This window comes from Notamacropus eugenii, chromosome 4 (assembly GCF_028372415.1).
Source record: "Notamacropus eugenii isolate mMacEug1 chromosome 4, mMacEug1.pri_v2, whole genome shotgun sequence".
Lineage (NCBI taxonomy): Eukaryota > Metazoa > Chordata > Mammalia > Diprotodontia > Macropodidae > Notamacropus > Notamacropus eugenii.
In genome coordinates, this window is record NC_092875.1 from 249,629,627 (window position 1) to 249,647,527 (window position 17,901).

The 17,901-nt window shown below is 36.5% G+C and overlaps 1 protein-coding gene across 9 annotated transcripts in view; it reads right to left on the bottom strand.

Moving 5' to 3' along the window:
• ZNF521 (zinc finger protein 521) overlaps nt 1–17,901 on the bottom strand; it is a 345,563-nt gene that overhangs the window by 138,870 nt on the left and 188,792 nt on the right. For 4 of the 9 annotated variants that reach the window (XM_072604437.1, XM_072604433.1, XM_072604432.1 and 1 more), the window contains 2 exons: nt 8,532–8,605; nt 2,818–5,497 (listed from right to left, as the gene is read on the bottom strand). The exons of 3 other annotated variants lie outside the window; for them this stretch is intronic. In XM_072604437.1, the coding sequence (XP_072460538.1) occupies nt 5,210–5,497; nt 8,532–8,605 (362 nt within the window). In that variant the 3' untranslated portion in view covers nt 2,818–5,209. Of the gene's footprint in view, nt 1–2,816; nt 8,606–17,901 lie in introns of those variants that run through there. 2 more of the 9 variants (XM_072604434.1, XM_072604440.1) reach the window with 2 other exon arrangements.

Below are 17,901 nucleotides of genomic sequence, written 5' to 3' on the forward strand. Positions count from 1 at the left end.
AATTAAAATGAAGCTTAAAATAAAGCATGTCACAAAAGGAATCCCTAGGTAATTCACACTTAGAGCTATGCGAACTTTTTCATTGTTTATCAGTGGAGGACTTTGCTGTCTGCCCGATCATCTGGTAGATAAGATTGCTTTTGGATGGTAAAAAAACAAATAATACCAAATGATATCAGAAGGGCTTATATTCACTGTATGCCCAGACTATTTTTTTTTTAGCTCAGCAAAATATCATCTGCAATAAAAATTAAAATCAGTTTAGCATCTCCAATGGAAAGAATGCTTATAAAACACGGATGCATCATCATAATTTTAAGCTTACTACCAGCACCAATGAAGCGTTGGCAGTGACATCATATCGTCACCCAGATGGCACTTTCATTTTACTGGCCACATTGATCCTGGTGGATTTGTGGAGGAAACCTGCACAGTTTTACCCTGGTCGTGTGACTGCAATTTAGAGCCTGTTTCCATTCACTCAGCCTACCACAAGAGAACATATGAAAAGTCTAAAACCACAACAACAGAAAGGTTGCTTTTTCTATATCACTCCTCTAATAGCGTTTGTATCATTCATTCAGAAAAGGATTGGGTAACAAAAATCAACTGTCCTGAACTTCACTGATTGTATTATCAAATGGCATCATATTATTTCAGCTTCTTTTGCATCTTTAAATAAATATGAAATAAATTCATTCCTCTCCCTATAATTTTGCTTATAAATGATGCATGTATGAGAATATACAACTAGAATCACCTAGAAATGTTAGGTGTTTCCAGGACATTTTTTGCTTCTGGAAAAGAGATGAGATCTTTTTGTGTTGTTAGAATTGTGTGTGTGTGTGTTTGTGTGTGTGCATGCGTTCTTTCTTCATCTGTTAAATGAGCTGGAGAAGGAAATAGCAAACCACTAAAGTATCTTTGCTGAGAGAACCCCAAATGGGTTGTGAAGAGTCTGACCACCACCAATGAAACAACAAGTACTGAATTTGTTTTCACATAACTGCGAGGTGTTTCATTTTTGTGTCCTAAGCATCATTCGGGGCAATCCAGATGTCTTTTAAAGTTATTAGTGCACCTTTCAAAAAGATAAGAACACAACCATTTGCTATTTAGAAAAATGAGGTCTTCACTTGTACTGTACATTCCTAGTCATGTGGATGGATACCCTGTCCACTTACACAACTCTGGAGTCAGAGGATATGGGTCTGAATTCCTACTCCACTCCTAACTTCTACCTGTGTGACCTTAAAGTGATTTTACCTTTTGGGCCTCAGCTATTTCTTCAGTGGTAAAAGGGATGCTTAGAGAAGATGATCTCAAAGTGTTCTTTCAGCTCTAGATCTTATAGTATGACAACAGATGAAGACAGAAGATGTGAGTTTAGATCCTTCCAATCTTGTTAGTACTACCTGTATGACAATATTTCCCCAGTCTTTGTTTACTCAGAGGCAAAATGAGGCGATTGAACCTAGATTTCCAAGCTTCCTTCTAGCTTTAAATTTTATGATTCCATGATCCTTCTCATATCTTTAGGCATTCACTTCATGCTGTTTGTACTAAATTTTGCCATTAAATAAGGACTCCCCCACAGCAAGATCTATAGCATTTTAAATCAGTAAAACCCATTCCTAAAGTTTTAAATAATCTGCATTAAAAAAGTTCAGAAGAATAGATGTTTTAACTTAGAGGATTAAAGAAAAAGATGGACTCACTATTCCTCCAAAATTAAAATTTTTAATTAATTAATTTTTGTTGACTAATAATTGAAAATAAAAGTCAAACACTGAGCATGGTACAGTGGGAAGAGTGCAGAATTTAGACTCGGAGAACCTAGCTCCAAATCTCAGGTCTGCTCCTTACTAGCTCTTGAACCTGGTCAAGTCACAACTTCTGTGGAACCCTGTTTCCTCACTGATAGAAAGTTGGACTAGACAATCTCTAAAAACTCTTTTAGGTCTAAACCTATGATTCTATCACCTCCAAATATATATATTTTAAACACTCATTCAAGAATATAGATGCACACACAAATAGGAAAAGCAGACTTCACAGTCAGGTAAACAATAGTTACATCCTTTGTAGTGAACTTTTTGTGATTCTTGCTAATATACCAAACACATGGCTGTTTATTAATCTGTAACTGTTAAGTAAGTGTGAAGAATGACTTCATCTAACCCAGCATTTAAAAAATGAGCTTTTTCAAGTTTTATTTAAAGGTTTGAGGAAAATCTTGTTTCAGATTCTGAACCTGCAGAATTCAAAGTGTACAGGTTTGTCATTCTGAACCATCTGACTAAATTAAACCACAGGAAACTCTCCCAAGTCCTAATGAAGCACCAATTACATGTAAAAAGGGAGACAAGCCAAAGAATGTCTTCTTCCAACATCTTTTTATTCAAATATCAGGATAAAATATAAATGCCTTGGTTTTTATTTTACCTATATTCTGACCCTGTTGTGCTTTGATGGGAATGGATGGTGACTTATGGAAGAATCACACACATAACAAACACCCCTCCCCACCACACCCACCCTTCCAGAGGGAAAGATCTACAATGCTTTCTTTTCTTCTGAGGGCTCTCAAAAAAAGAAAAGAAAAAGACAAAAGACAGAACCTATGGATGGAGAGAATCTAGATTAGAGTTTAGAAATTATTGAAATAACTTAAAATTTTAAAGGAAATTATGAATTTTAAATTTTAATTGGTAATTACTTTGACCCATGTTTATTTGTAAGATTATATATGTATAATGTGTGTGTCTGTGTGTATATATATATATATATATATATATATATATATATATATATATACATACACACACACACACACACACATACACATGTGGCAGTGAGAAAGAATAAAAGTTCAATGAGAAATAAAAACAAACATTCCTTTTTTTGTAAGGAAATAAAATAAAGTGGGATGAATATGTTGGGGAGGGTTCTCCCCACTCCAAATCTGTTTCCTTCTTTCTGAATAATTAATCAGAACTGAGAAAGTTATAGGAATCTGACTACAGCTTGGTCAGAGGTGGCAATCTTGCATTATTTCCAGGCATTCAGCATCACACTGATCACATGTGATGGTCCATTTTAGCATAATAAGGAAGAGAGGTCTTGGAATAGAGAAGACACAGAAATAATGTCGAAAGCAATCCTTCACATTTGGATTTTGCCATATCAAGTGCAAATAGTGAACTTAAACATGAAAATGCAATTTGCTTCTTCTAAAGTCTACATTCTTATCTCTCTCCAAAAACACACATTCATTTCCAACGCCTCAAGGTAAAGAGGAGGGCATCTATCACAAGTACGGAGGACAGCAGAAGGATTTAAAAGCAATCTTTTCATAATGTTTCTTTGGCAGAGGAGTGGAGTTATGAGTTACTCAAAATTCATAAAGATTATTAAGTTTACCTCCACACGGAGGATGTGCCACCACTGTATCTCCCAAACCATTCTGTCAGTATTCCAGCTCAAAACTATTGAGAATCTGTCTCTGGTTCAGGACATCCATCCATTTTGCAGCATTAGCGCTCTGCTGCATAAAATAAAGGCTCTGTCCCGTTAGAGAAACAAATTGCTTTCAGTGGAACAAGCCTGCAATATCCTCACTGAATTCACGGTGCTCATTCTTCCCATTCCTATTCTTTCCTGTAAGTGATTTTAACAATCAAGTAAATTCCTGTTTCTTCAAGTTTACTCCAGATTATCAACTCAGATACTTGTGTGTCTGTATCTATTGGGCTATTTGAATGATTACCTGATCCCCCGAAGCCCTGTGCCATTACTGAGCTTGTATCACCACCAGTGACCCCTCATGGTAAGAAAACTGGAGAAACAGCAAGTGCTCCTATTCGATGAATCCCAAGCTCACAGCTGATCTAAACTGGGCCTGTAGGTTTCATGTTTTTTCTTCTGACTCTTCTCTTAGGTCTATGGAAAGTTATGAAACAGATTTCTCTAGTTGTCTCAGGAGCAAGGCCAGTTTCACAATTTGACCTCAGAAGCACGGCAGTGCTCCAAAGTAAGGGAGCCTGACAGAACAGGGTATTAGTGTTCTCTAGCAAGCATAACGTAAGCTATAACATAGACCATACAGAAATATTACTTATGGGAGATGACAAGCAGTGGATCAGAGGGAGAAAAATGGTATGATTTAATCACATAAAAACAACATAGACACACACACAAACACACATACACATGCACTTTTATTTCAACTACTATTTGGATTACCATGGATAAAAACACAATATTCTTTTGGAAGCCCACTTAATTAACTACTGAACTAACTAATTAGGCCTACCTGTCCCAATAAGCTGCCCAATTTTAACTTGTCCAGAAATATTGTAAAATACTGCTACTATCCCCAACATTATAAAATAGGAAGACTTTTAAAAATCAAACAAATATTTATTAGATAGATATTGTTTGGGGCAAATTGTCCCAGGACTAGCTCGTGCTCACCTGATTACACATAATGGATATTGGAAATTAATACTGACAAAGGAAAATGGGCTCTGAAGTCTTATTGAAAACACTTCTAGCCAAAGGGCTATGGAGTGGATTCCCTGTAGGAGTGCTTCCATCTCAAACCCAAGGGCATCTACATTACTGAAAGTTGTGCATATGAAACCTATTGCTCAATGACAGGAGAAAAGACCCTGAAACTGTTATTATCTTGATATGGGATTCCTGGGCCAACCCTCTTATACTCTCCATAATAAAGCAGAGTTATCTTTTATTTTTTCGCACTTCATCATGCATTCCATTAAAAGGAGCACATTTTGAGGCAAGAATGATAAGCTATTTAGACAGAAGGTAGTGATTCAAAAATTGCAAAACTTCAGCTTTCAAAAATAGCCTAAGTGACCTCTTACAATACTCTGACCACTCCACCGCAAGCGGGAGGCAACCCCTGTGAAGAGTGAATTCTGGCAAAGTTCTCTCTTCACAGATGATGCACAGCTTAAGCTATAATGAGTTTTTGGGTTACAAATGCTGAACGCATTAATATTCCTTGATGATAATTATCACAGTATAAGCACCTTTCCCAATGTGAGTAGCATAAAGCAACTGAAGCAGCATTTTTACTACATTTGAAACAAGCTGGAAAATGGGATTTTCTACTCTTGTAACCTGAGGTCAACATACATCAAGCTATGCATATTAAATACACCTCTGCCTATACCATACCCCTCTATACTGCTCTCCCTTTCTCCTTTCCTCTCTCTTTCGCTGAATAGACACACACACATATCATGCCACGTGTCTTTCTTATGCATTCTTTCATAATAAATTCTCCACGTGTGTATGAAAATATGGTACAGAGACACACAAACTCAGAGCAATATGCATTTTTTCCCCAATCATAATAAATCCTACTTTCTCCTCTTACCAGAATACAAATAGTAAATAAGATCAGTAAGCCCTGTTTTGCAGATGAGATGTATCTCTGTGCAGTTTGAAGGGAAGCTGTGGTCACTGGCTGCATATAAAACAGAATGAAAATTAGATGCTAACAAATAGTCTCTTATAGAATAAAAAAGTGCTACATATAAATCTGAACAAAACCACTGGCCTTTATCTTTACACTTTCAAAACTAAAAGTGATATTAAATGTTAAGAGGTTTAAATGTCAATCCCAAACCAAAAATATGATGGTAGGAATGATATTAAAATCCTATTTCCTGGTAATACTTTTACCTATGGCTCTTAGACATAAATATGTGATTTTATTTAGAAAAAAATGTTGTTTAAACTGATGCCTTTTATTATAAAAAAGTATTAAGGATCAACTATTATGAAACATATAAACTATGAATGAATTTATGTAAAGTTCCTACTATGTGTCAACTATGGATACTATTTTATCAGATAAGTAGGTGGTAGTCCTTAATCTTGAATGAACATTGGTAATGCCTGTCATAGTATATGTGCAATAAATGTGGAAGAAATGTAAAGAACTCCCTCAATTTGATTTAAGATGTCAATCCTTGAATGGGTTATAAACTGATTTCCATCCACTCCCAACATGACCCACCCCATACTCTCAAAGGGGGAAAGCAATTCTATTTTAAAGTCATTTTGATGTTGAGAGCTTAAAACATCAAAATATGTCTTCTTATTTCCCCCTTTACATACCATGATGCCATTTTAGTAGGCTGTGCAAATAATCCCCCCTGGCCCTTTGACAAAGCAGTGACAACACAAGACCCAGTCTGAACCTAAAAACAGGAATTGATTTAGGTGTTTTGTGGGTGTAAAATCTGCTGAACTCATTTGTGCCATGTTACCCACACTTCATTTAGAAAATATGCCACGCTACAACTGTTCTAAGTAATGCAACATCATTTTTACTTATGTGCTGCAAAAAAAAGTGTCTTAAAATCCCATTTGAATCTATGGCAGGGTTTTGAGGGAACCTTTGCTAAATATTTAACAGCACTATCGGCTTATTAAATACTATAATGTGAAAGCTGTGAAAGGATGATATACAGTGCTTGCCATTTTTTTTTTCACTTAATGCTGGTGTTCGTTTTGAACACTCTGCAAGCTCATTCATCAGCAGAACTGATGCATTTTAAAAAGTACTCATTTACTAGCAGATAAATGTGGTTAGAGAACCTTTTTAGTAGTGAAATGACTGAAAACCTATGTGGTTTTATGGTGCAAAATTTGCTTTACTGTGGTTTAGGGGGAAAAAATCCTCCAAACATTCAAAAGGCTATTTTGAAAAAATATGGGAAAAAAACCAGCTCTGAAATAAAAGATAGTATTACAAGGCAAGCCAGGTGTATGCATAGTTCACAGGAATTTAAATTCACTGAAATGTGTCCATTGAAATGCTGCCATTTGGTAAGACCCATCCCACAACCAAGTATAAGCCATCAAGTACATAGTTCCTAATGAAACTATTCACCATGTGTTTAGAGTGTTGCTTCTGACCTTGACACTGTTGACAGCTGGCTTAATTTATATCGGTTCATAGACTTATGTATATGTATATAATACACATGAATGTACATAGGTGTGTATGTTTATATATTTTCTTCTGTGCACATCACAGCAAAATTCTTCTGTTAAACTGATTACCTCTCTGAAGCAGAGAATCATAATAAGGATGGGCAGTAGAAACTCACTGAAAAGATGCTTCAATCCACAAAGAGACATAAGGATACAGCCTCACTTAAAGAAAGATTTCTTTCCACTGGATAGCCTGGTAGAGCAAGCATTTATTCTGTAAACACTGCATCGATGATGATCTGTCCCCCTCAGTTCTCAGTGGAGACTCTTGCTTCTGAAAATGTCTTGTGGTGACTTACTAAATTCAGGCTATTTCAATTAGTATTACTGCACATTAAAAATTAATTGCATTACAGAGTGGATTAAGGTTTAAATTTCAATTCTACAGTGCGTGCACTAGAAATGACAGCTAAAAATCAATGCTCTTTGGCCCACAATCGGAAGTGTGTACGGCCGAATAGCGTGGGACTGGCGTCACTGGCCGAGCAGTTTTAAAAGACTTGATAGTTCAATTGAAGGTGTGTCAGTTCTAATTCTAGATTTCTGCTTGAATGCTGAACAGTAGCTTGGTATTAAAAGTAAACATAACAATCTGAAAAAACAAATGGACCCGGACCCTAAACTAAGGACCAAAAAAGAGACTAATATTTGAGAAAAACTCATGTATAAACATCCCCAGGTACCAAGAAAATCTTGTTGGTGATGATATTAAATTGGGGCAGAGGATTCTGATATTAAGTGTATATGGCTTCCCAATTAGTTAATGGGTTAAAGCAGTGGTTAGGGGGAAGGGTAATCAGCTCCTTTGCAGGTAAACATGGAAAACCACTAAAACATATGCCTCTATCTGTGTCTGAAAGATAACATGAATGTACACATGGAAGAAATCTAAGAAAGAGCTGAAGACAGAAATGTTTCTAAAGTAGTAATCCCATCTACATTCCCTTTTGTGAATTATTGAATACGGGGGGGCAAGAAGAAAGAAGAGGGGGACATCTTATCATTTCTGCTTTCAGTTCAGTGTCTCCCATGCAGAAATATTTGGGAAGAGAGGCCTGTTGTCTCTTTTTGCTCACAGTGAATTCATTCTTTTAAGAAGCTGATGATGAGGAACACCATGCTCCCAGTCAACAAACCAAAGAGGCATCAATAAAAAACCGCCCAGGATACCTGGGTTTGGAATTGAACTGTGATTGGTGTGTACCTAAGAGGAAAAATGAGGTCCACAATGTTCCTAAAGATCCCCTCTGTGCTGCACTGGTGGCCAACAGCAAGTTCGGCAGCAAGAGAGTAAAGAAGATGGGAAGTGATAATAGCAATAAAAAGAATAATATGGTGGGAATGGACCCCAAGGTGTAGTAGTCATCCCTGTGCAACAATCACCCTTCACTGCAATTTACTGATGTGGCTTCATTACAATACAGCATAGAAAGGGGGTAATGTACAAGGCGTACTATTTAAAGCTACATGGTTTGCAGCAAGCAGCATACACCTACCCAGAGCAGGCACTGCCTTAAGAGCCCAGTTAAAGAGGCCACCTTCAATTCGGATTCTTCAAAATTCAAATAACCTGTAAGAAATTGAAATAAAGGTGTGGTATGTATGTATGGTGTGTGTGGGGGGAGGGGAGGGATAGAAAGGAAAGGAGATGGGAAGGAGGGAGTTTCTTGTAAGCTAAAACAAGAAATCTCAATAACACAATTGTTGGTTTTCAAATAGAGATTAAAAAAAAAGAAATTGCATTATTGGAAAACAGGGAGCAATTCTCTCTATCCTCTTATTTCCCCAACAATGAAGGAAAACAAGGTTTATGCTCAACTATACCAATAGTAACTGATCCAAACATCATTTAACAGAAAAAAAAGATTCATTTACCAATTCTTCTCTGTCAGAGTTCAAAGTCCTACTTTTCATCCAGTGCACAGAAGACATTGGCACCAGTGTGTTAAGGAGAAGAGGAGATTCTTTTCTCACCAAGGATCATTGAGTATGTCATTGGTTAATTCCTGCTCTATGCTCCTCATTAGCATTACCCTCAAGTTTCTGGTTATCATATCCGAAATATTAAGACATAATAACTACGAAGGTGCAGATAATTGGATATTAACCAGAACATACTTGACTGGGCAGGAGGTAGGGCCTTGCTTAAACTAATCCTGAAATGTATTAATCACCAATTAATGAAAGAGTTTCAAATTCATTTTCTATTACAGAACACCTCCGAGTATCTAAGCTTTTTCTAACAAAATGACTTGGAATAACAGAATAAGAATAAGAAACACACCAATGTGATGCTGGTTCCAATGAATTCACTTGGGCCTGTTGTCAGGTTTATAGAAATAAGAAATCCGGCACTGATTGCCCTTCGGAAAATCTAGGAACAGGGATGTGGTAAAGGGAAGATACCTTTTAGAGGTCCAGGGCTTTCAGTTAAATTTAGAATCTGTCCATGTAAATGACCATGCTATGGTTCAGTATCCCAGCCCAGTATTGTCCTAACGTTACCTGAGTTCTTTAGTACACAGATCAGGCTATACCTATGCAACCTGAGAACTGGAAAATGTCTTAAAAGGCAATAGCAATGAATGAGTCATTTGAGTTATTGTACAACAATAATAGTAATGACAGTCATATATAGTTAGTTCACACTGGCATAGTGCTTTAAGGTCTGCAAAAGTTCTACATCTAGAGATTGGGATTTGGGCTTTAGGGAGTTTCTACATTTGAAGTTCAGGAAGGTCCAAGGAAGTGGAGCCTAATACATACTCCAAAACAGTAGGCACTCAATAAACAAATGAACAAATGAATAGATGAATGAGTAGGTGAAAGATGAACTTGAACATCTGAAAAGCCACAAGAAAGAGGGAAAATACTAGAAAGTCAGTGTGTGGTAGGAGAAGAGTCAACTCTCCACAGCCTTCATGTGGTGATGCACTTTCATTCTCTGATCTGAACATGCTCTACTCATTTTCCATATACTGGAGGGGAAATAGCACTATGCTCTACTGCAAACTTCTTTAAATGTTCAGGGTCTGAATACTTGTAAAAAGATAATGATTTACAGAAACAACATACCTTCTTAAAGAACAAACAAATCAAGTTCTCAAATATGTGTAAGCCATTTCTCTAAATAAAGTCATTTTTAAGAATCCTTCCATTAAAAGAGCGTGGGTTTTAGACAGCCCTAAATGGCTTACATTATTATTATTTTTTAAAGGTGTTGTTAGGATAATGGCAATGCCAGAGAAGGGACTGAGGTGCCATTATTTCTTCTGGTTGATGTTGCTATTTTTTCCCCATCCCTGTTTCATTTAATTTGATGGAAATAACAAGTAAACTCCTATTATCCATCTGTGGGTTTTTTATTCTGTTGTTTGTTGACTTTAATTTTAGTAATTCTTAAATAAGCACTCAGAGCAGATGAACTAAGATATGCAAGCAAGTAGTCCTTTTTATCAACAATTTTGCCACAGAAATACACAAACATTTCAATGGCTCTTCATTAGCAAACAAATCAACAAGTGATATTTTAATGCATGACTTTATTCCATCTCTGTGGGGACCGTAGTTGAGAGTGTGATGTACAGTACAGAGAAAGGAATCATCAGCCACAATGTCCCAGGGCTCTCTCCAATGAGGACTTCTCAGCCCCTGCTTAAAGAGTGCATTTAATTGACTGATAGACAGTAGCTTCTTTGTTCACAGAAGACAGCGAAGTAATGGCAGCTTGAAAATCGTACCATCTACAGGGTCTCCTGAGACTAGTAACAGGGGGATATGTGTCAGGAATAAATAAATAATCTAATTATTAAGCCACTTCCTGTCAAGTTAACTCCAATTTGTTGGCTTTTGAAGGCAACAAAACGAGGCATTTTTCCTCATTATGCTTCTCTTTTTATACCACTGGTAATCACAGGCGGATTAAAGGGTGCCTGATTGGTTTTTTTGTCAAGGAACTGAGAAGCAGCCAACAGTACAGAAAAACAGAGTTGGGGTTAGAAGAAATTTCATGCTTGTCTCCTTTCCAGCTCCCTAACAGCCCACACTGCTGCCCCATACAGTGCCGCCAGCTGTACAGCAAATGTGTACCCCTCCAACTGAGGCCTACCGGGCCACAGGCGCCATCCTGAGAGCTGTGAGATACCTTGCAATCTTGGCAGGTAGCTACTGCTGTCATAGGCATAATTCTAAAGGTGACCTACGAAACCCCGTCAGCTCACCAAATGCAACAATATGAGCAGCTGAAGTTCCACACCCACTCTCCATATTGCCTTCTTTTGTCTTGTACACTGCTGCTGATGGCACTGACACCAGGAAATAACCTGGAAGAGGGGGGAAGGGTGTGGGGGAAGGTCACTAGAGGGATTTTCTTTCGTGTGTGTGAACTGGACCTGGGGAAATAGAGTCTAGGAGGAGATAGACATTTGACTGTGCTTAAAAAAAATCCATGGTTTCCTCTTCCAGGGCTTCCAAACATGCACTAGATATTCAGACCTGATAACAAACATATCAAACGTGTTTGAGCAGCTGACACACTTAGCACACATTCCCCGTGAAGTCGAAGGTGAGAATGCTATCACCCACTCAGTCCTCATCTTTTTAGAACCCTATGTCACATGCGGTCAGTTGTGATCCTTGTGGTAGATACACATCTTCCTGGGCCTCTGTACAGTGCCGAGGTGAGTCTGTTGGCATGCAACAGAACCAAATAGCCCACATTAATCTGAAATAGTCATAAAAGAACTGGCCTAAAAATCAATGAATAAGAAACTGAATCTTTGAACATGGACTTGGCCAGAATCCACAACCTTAAAGGACTTTAAAATAAAAGGAATGTCTAAGAGTCTCTGCTGAGGGCTTTTAACATAGAGTCAGTGCTAACCTTTTGCCTTATTTTATCTTTGCCCATCAGAGCTGAAAAGGACAGATCCAAAGCACCCACACAAAAAAGGTTCTTAGCTGGATAAGCAACCTGATTTCTCTTTAACTCCATAGGACTTGCCTGAAATACATCAGGACAAATTTTCTTAAAGAGCTGAAGAAGAAGGAACACATGCATCTGTCTTGACCTCCCAAAAGGTCAATCTGATCCATGATAAGAGATGGAGGACAAAACAGTCTGTTCCTTTGGAGCACGTGCTTTCAGGAGTGCTGGGAATAGAGGAGATTCTTCCAAGGAACCGGGATGGGACTTTTAAGTCTGGTGAGCAGCACTGCTCGGGCATGTTTACAGCTGCAGATGCCCTTTCTGAATATATCTTGAATTTTTGTTAAATTGCGCAGATAATTAAACCCTCTTCATATTTACAGTCTGCTTCATTGGTACCATGAATTCTGTTTTCAGTTACTGTCTGCATATTCCCTCTCTGAACAATTTCATACTAAGCAATAACACTTCATTTTACATAAGTTTTATCTGATGTCCCCATACAGAGCTGCCAGCTGTACAGCAAATGTGCGGCTCTCAAACTGAGGCCTACTAGGCCACGGACTCCATCCTGAGATCTGTAAGGCACCTTGCTGTCATTGGCAAGGTTTCCTTACTGTCACTGTTACCATCTCTCCACACTACACACAACTTAAAATCATCTGATTATTAGAATTTGTGGTCCACACTCCATTTTATCCTTTATTTAATCTATCCCCAGATCACACATTTGTTTAAATGTTTTGGCTGGTTTACAAATCATGCAGCCATCTGCACAGTAGGTGTGACACCATTTTTTTTTAGACAAAAGTTACGTTACAAACAAGGATAAAGTCATTCGAAATGCTTTGATGTTTGTTATTCTGCCTGGTTCACTTGGACCAACTCTAAGAAATAAATAGAATTATCTGTGTAAATCGATGAACATCTATGAAAAACAACACCCAGCAGAACACAGAGCTTGCTCCATTACCTACGTTAATATCATGACAGCTGAGGAGAGATGACCTGGCCCACTTTTCATCTCTCCTGTACAGATGGCTATTAAAGAGAAAGTATCCCTTTTGTATGGTCCATGCAGAAACCCTTTATGGGCTTTTCAAATAAGCCAGCATTGCCCACATGAGGGTAGCTTTCTGTTAGCATTAAACAGTGCAGATTTCATCTTTTTAAAAGTCCAACTCTTGATGAAATAAACCAGTATTTCATCATATTTAACACCAAATGCTGATAATGCTTTAGTGTTCTAAAAGGTCTGACTAAGCTTGATTTTTAAGATTTGACAGACCTCTCTCATTGAGGCTAAATGTAGGTAAACATATGACTCCAAAGACTGACAATAACTTTCTGGAGTCTCTGAGAACGGCATACTTCTATCTACCTTTTATCTTCTTTCCCCCTTCCCCCTTCCCCCTTCCAGAGTTAATTTCTATGCCTTTTTTCAAAATGTTGAAAGATAACAGAGACAAAAGGGAATTGGTAGCTTGTCATCTTCCAAAGAACAGATCCATATCTTTGGACTTTTTTCCCCCCTGAAGACATAAAGTTCTAAAACCACCACAAATTTCACAAGGTTGGTTTTAGTCTATCCTGTAGGAAAGAAGACTTAAACTGTAAAGTTAAAGGAGTGATACCTAAGATCACAAAGGTGCAATGAAGATGAGTTACTTCTGATATTCCATCCACATTAACACATGACAATAACAGAATATCATGTGTGATCTAAGTCTTCAGACATTTCAGAATACGTCAAAATGACATGGGGCAAGAACAGGCTATAATTTTACCTTTCTGCACTAAGTATTTCTACTGCGTTGATATTAGTGATGGCATTTACAGGTGACATAATGTATACTATATGTTCCTCTCCATCCATTGTTACTATCTATCCAAACATTTTCATATCAAAGATACCGTCTTTCTGTATCCCTGTAATACATGTCTATATTGATAAAAATACCCATATCTTTATTGATATATCTATAGCTATACTGTCTATTTACTACATATCTATATATCTATACTATAATTATACTATCTATTTAAAGATATCTATATATTTACTGCTAAAGATGGATTATATATAAACATATAAAGATATCTATCTACTTATATGTGTTTACTGATGAAGAGATAAATTAGACAGATAGATATCATTTCTAATATTTCTTCTCAGTAGATACATTTATTAGATCACAGAAGATGCTATAAACACCACCATTAAGTATTCCAGGACTTTCTTAACCAGTTTTTTCGCTTTTCCTATTTTCTTCATACAACTGGTTTCCCCCTCATAACCGACAACAACTGGAATTACAAAAAAAAAAAAAACAAATAAAAAAATCCCACATATCCAAATTAAAGGGAAGATGTGATGAAACAGCATTAAGATCACTGTGAAAAAAGTTGTGTCACAAAATATATTCTTGAGTTAATGGCCTGTATCCAAATCTCCTTCCATCCTTTGCTTTTGCCGCCTTACTCATGAGAACTTCTGGTGTTGTGAGGGTGAAGTGCCTATTTCCACTTCAGCAGCACTCATTGTCCATAATCCACGTTAGGAGTGGTGAACTACCAAGATGATGGCATTTTTCTTCCTTTTTATCATTTTTCTGTCAGGCCGATCAGCCCTCGATGGTAAATGTGCTGCTTGGTTGTGCACCGCCAGCAGCTCGCAATTTGCTCACTAGTTTCATGAGACAGTTGTTTGTGGCTGTTTGGAACACATTTACCTCTTTGGGGATTTATACGCTAGTTGCAATGCCAACCTCCATAGTGATCGAGATTTCTTTCTAACTAAAATAGATAATTAGAGTCTGGTAATTATTGGTCAAGAATTATCAGAGTGAAAAAATTAAGCTCCTCATAAATAGTTTTTGGCAATGTCATCTCTTTGCATTATCTCATGCCTAACAGCACTTTATTCAGAGTACTTACAAATTTACACAACTGCTGTTGAGCCTCATAATTTTATATGGGGCAATTCCTTTGCTGGGTTAAACACATCTGAACTCCCTGGATTTGGTGCCGCTTCCCACCCACCTGATACAAGATCAAATCGAAGGACATATTCACATTTCTCTGAAATTTTAATTTAAAAAAATAACAAAGAAAAGAAGACATGAAAAGACATGTTTGCTATGTTAGTGGAAAGAAAAAGAAAGGTGCATGATGGTATGAATGAATGAAGCATATAAATCCTAATCCCTTACATTGCTTCTTCCTGCATTCTCAGGTCAAATGCCAATTGTAAACTACTTGTGCTGAACAAAGGGCTACAAGAAAATCTTCCTCATCTGCACAGACTCCAAAAGAGGGTCTCTTTCCCCAGGAAAGGTGTTAGAGCATTTTGTAGCTTTTCATGTAAGAAGAAAAGAAACTCCTGAATAGTCACTGGTCTGGTTTCTCTGAAAGAATGTCAAGACATGTTGGCAGGTCAGTTGGCATTTTTTTCCTTAATAGACATAAGTCAAATCCCTCACGTATTTTCATTGAGTAACTATCCCTGCAGCCCAGAAAATGTGTCCATATCTAGCTGCAAAATGGCACTTAAGCAGAGCCTTTTTCATGAACCAGGTAGAACCATTGACATTTTTTCCTCCACAAATGTTTTCTACCCATAGCAAGAAGTAGACTGAGACTGCAGAAATCTAGACAGAAGTATATAGTGGGTATCTGAACATGAACCATTGGAATGATATTGCTTCAGTATGCATGTTTTGCATGGAAACTAATGTAAATTATTTTATTGCAAAAGATAGAGATTACGTCTCATTGAGTCATTTGCGGCTTTTTGTTTTCTGTTAGGGACAGAATCCCTTCTGCTAAAATGACAGAAATGCATGAGTAAATCTGTAAAAACACTGCACACCCCTGAAGCCATCAACAAAAAAGAGGAAAAATCTTTTCAAATAGTCACTAATGCCTCTTTTCTGCTAAATACCTCATTGAGATTATTTTTCAATTAGACTCTCCCCCCCAAAAATAACTAGCATAAAGATATACAACCTAAAAATACCTAGTCTCAATGGATGTATTTTAGCCAACAAAATAATGCAAGCTGCCTTACTGGAAAGAGTAAGAATAACATTGGGATTTGGAAAAAGAATATCTTAGCCCTTGTGACACCCTTCTATAATGCATTTTTTCTTTCGGAATATTAAAAGCATAAACACAGTTTAAGGACTGAAATGTATGGTCAAAAATAGAACAATTAAATTTTTATTTACTATTTTGTAAGTACAAAAGAATTCATTTTAAAACTTATTTTTAAAATAGCATGTACTATAATTATGAATGTATAGAAAATTCATAAAGATGAATGTAATTTAGTTCTCTGATGAAGGATGAATTGTTAAAAGTTCAGATTCTAGAGTTGGCAAGGTCATATAATCCACTACACTATTATACAGGAGAAGGTATTGAGAAAACATTAGTGGTATAAGGAATGGAAATAAATGTTAAGAAAAATAGAAACAAAATTGAAGAGAAAGATCAGGTAAATCTAATGAATGTTACAAGAACATAAAACCCCAAATTAGGAAACGAACTTTTGCAATCTTATGCTTATCATTCAGTTTGGGTTGTAAATGTCTAAGAAAAGCATTTTTGTTCATGATGTAAAATATATCAGCTTTGTTAAGTAGGGTCATTAAGGGATAAATAATAAATCTTATGAGGAAAACAACTAATCAAAAGCATGCTGTACAAATCTCTGTACTTTTAATGAGGCACATCATTCTGATAAAGGTTTTCTATTAAGTGCATATAAATGTATGGTTATGTCTATGTCCTAAAACATTGGTGTGAATGACAGCTGTACCACTCAAGAAATTAAAGGCTTTTTCCTCTACAAGCAAACTTCATCCAACCTTCCAAATGAAAAGAAGTTTCAGCAAATGGAAGACAGTATTCTTATTTATCATTTGGGAAGAAGGAAACAAGTAGGTTTTTGTTACTGTTGAAATAAGATTTTTCTTACCTACTCAAAAATTAAAAGATTTAGTATTTGTTTAAATAGAGGGAAACCTTTTGAGAAATCATACAGGAAGAGGATGCCAACAAAACATTTCAATCAAATGTCTCTGACATTCCTCCATTATCCCTTAACATCAAATCTTAGTATCCATTATTTTCTATGTGTCTGAAAATTATCAAAATGATGGAAAAACATTAGAATACATGAAAATGCTGGTAAGAATGGGCATAAGTTGAAAGAAGTTTTCCTTTTAATTATTAATAATTTTTTATTAGTTTTGAAGTCTTAAGCCATTTAATAGGAGATTTTAAAACATACTTTTCCTAACTATTGAAAATCTAAAAATGTAAAAGTAAATGGAACAGGTATGCTCTTTGGCCAACTTGCTAGCAATCACTGATATTTCTCTTCATTTATCTTTGTTCTAGTATTGAGTTTTGTTTTGTATTTTTCTGTAACTGGGACTTCCTATACATCAAAAGTTTTCTGGAAAAATACATGTATAAACTATCTGAAATTCTGAGCATTTTTTCCAGAAATACAGAGTTTGAAGAAGAAAAGGATGATTTCACAAAATTGGGTATGTGACCCTTTGCAGTAGCACACCATAGAATGTTTATGCTATGATAAAATGTAACAAAACAAGCATAAAATCTTGTTTCACAAAATAATATTTAAAAAAAGAAATACAAAATAGTACAAAATAATAGGAATTGCCATTTTACTAGCAAACAAAAGATCTGCTTGATAAATTTTAATTGGCTTGTACAACTCTCAGTGCCATTATTGAGTGCTTATCAAATTAAAAAAAATGTTAGGTAACCTTTGGGGAATTAAAGAATAATGGGGCGCTAAGAGTAATAGAAGAAGCTCGAGTTCCTTTCATCCCATCTCACAACTTGTAAAAAGCCCTAAAATCACCAGACCAATATTATTTCAGGAATCCTTAGTCAAACTATTT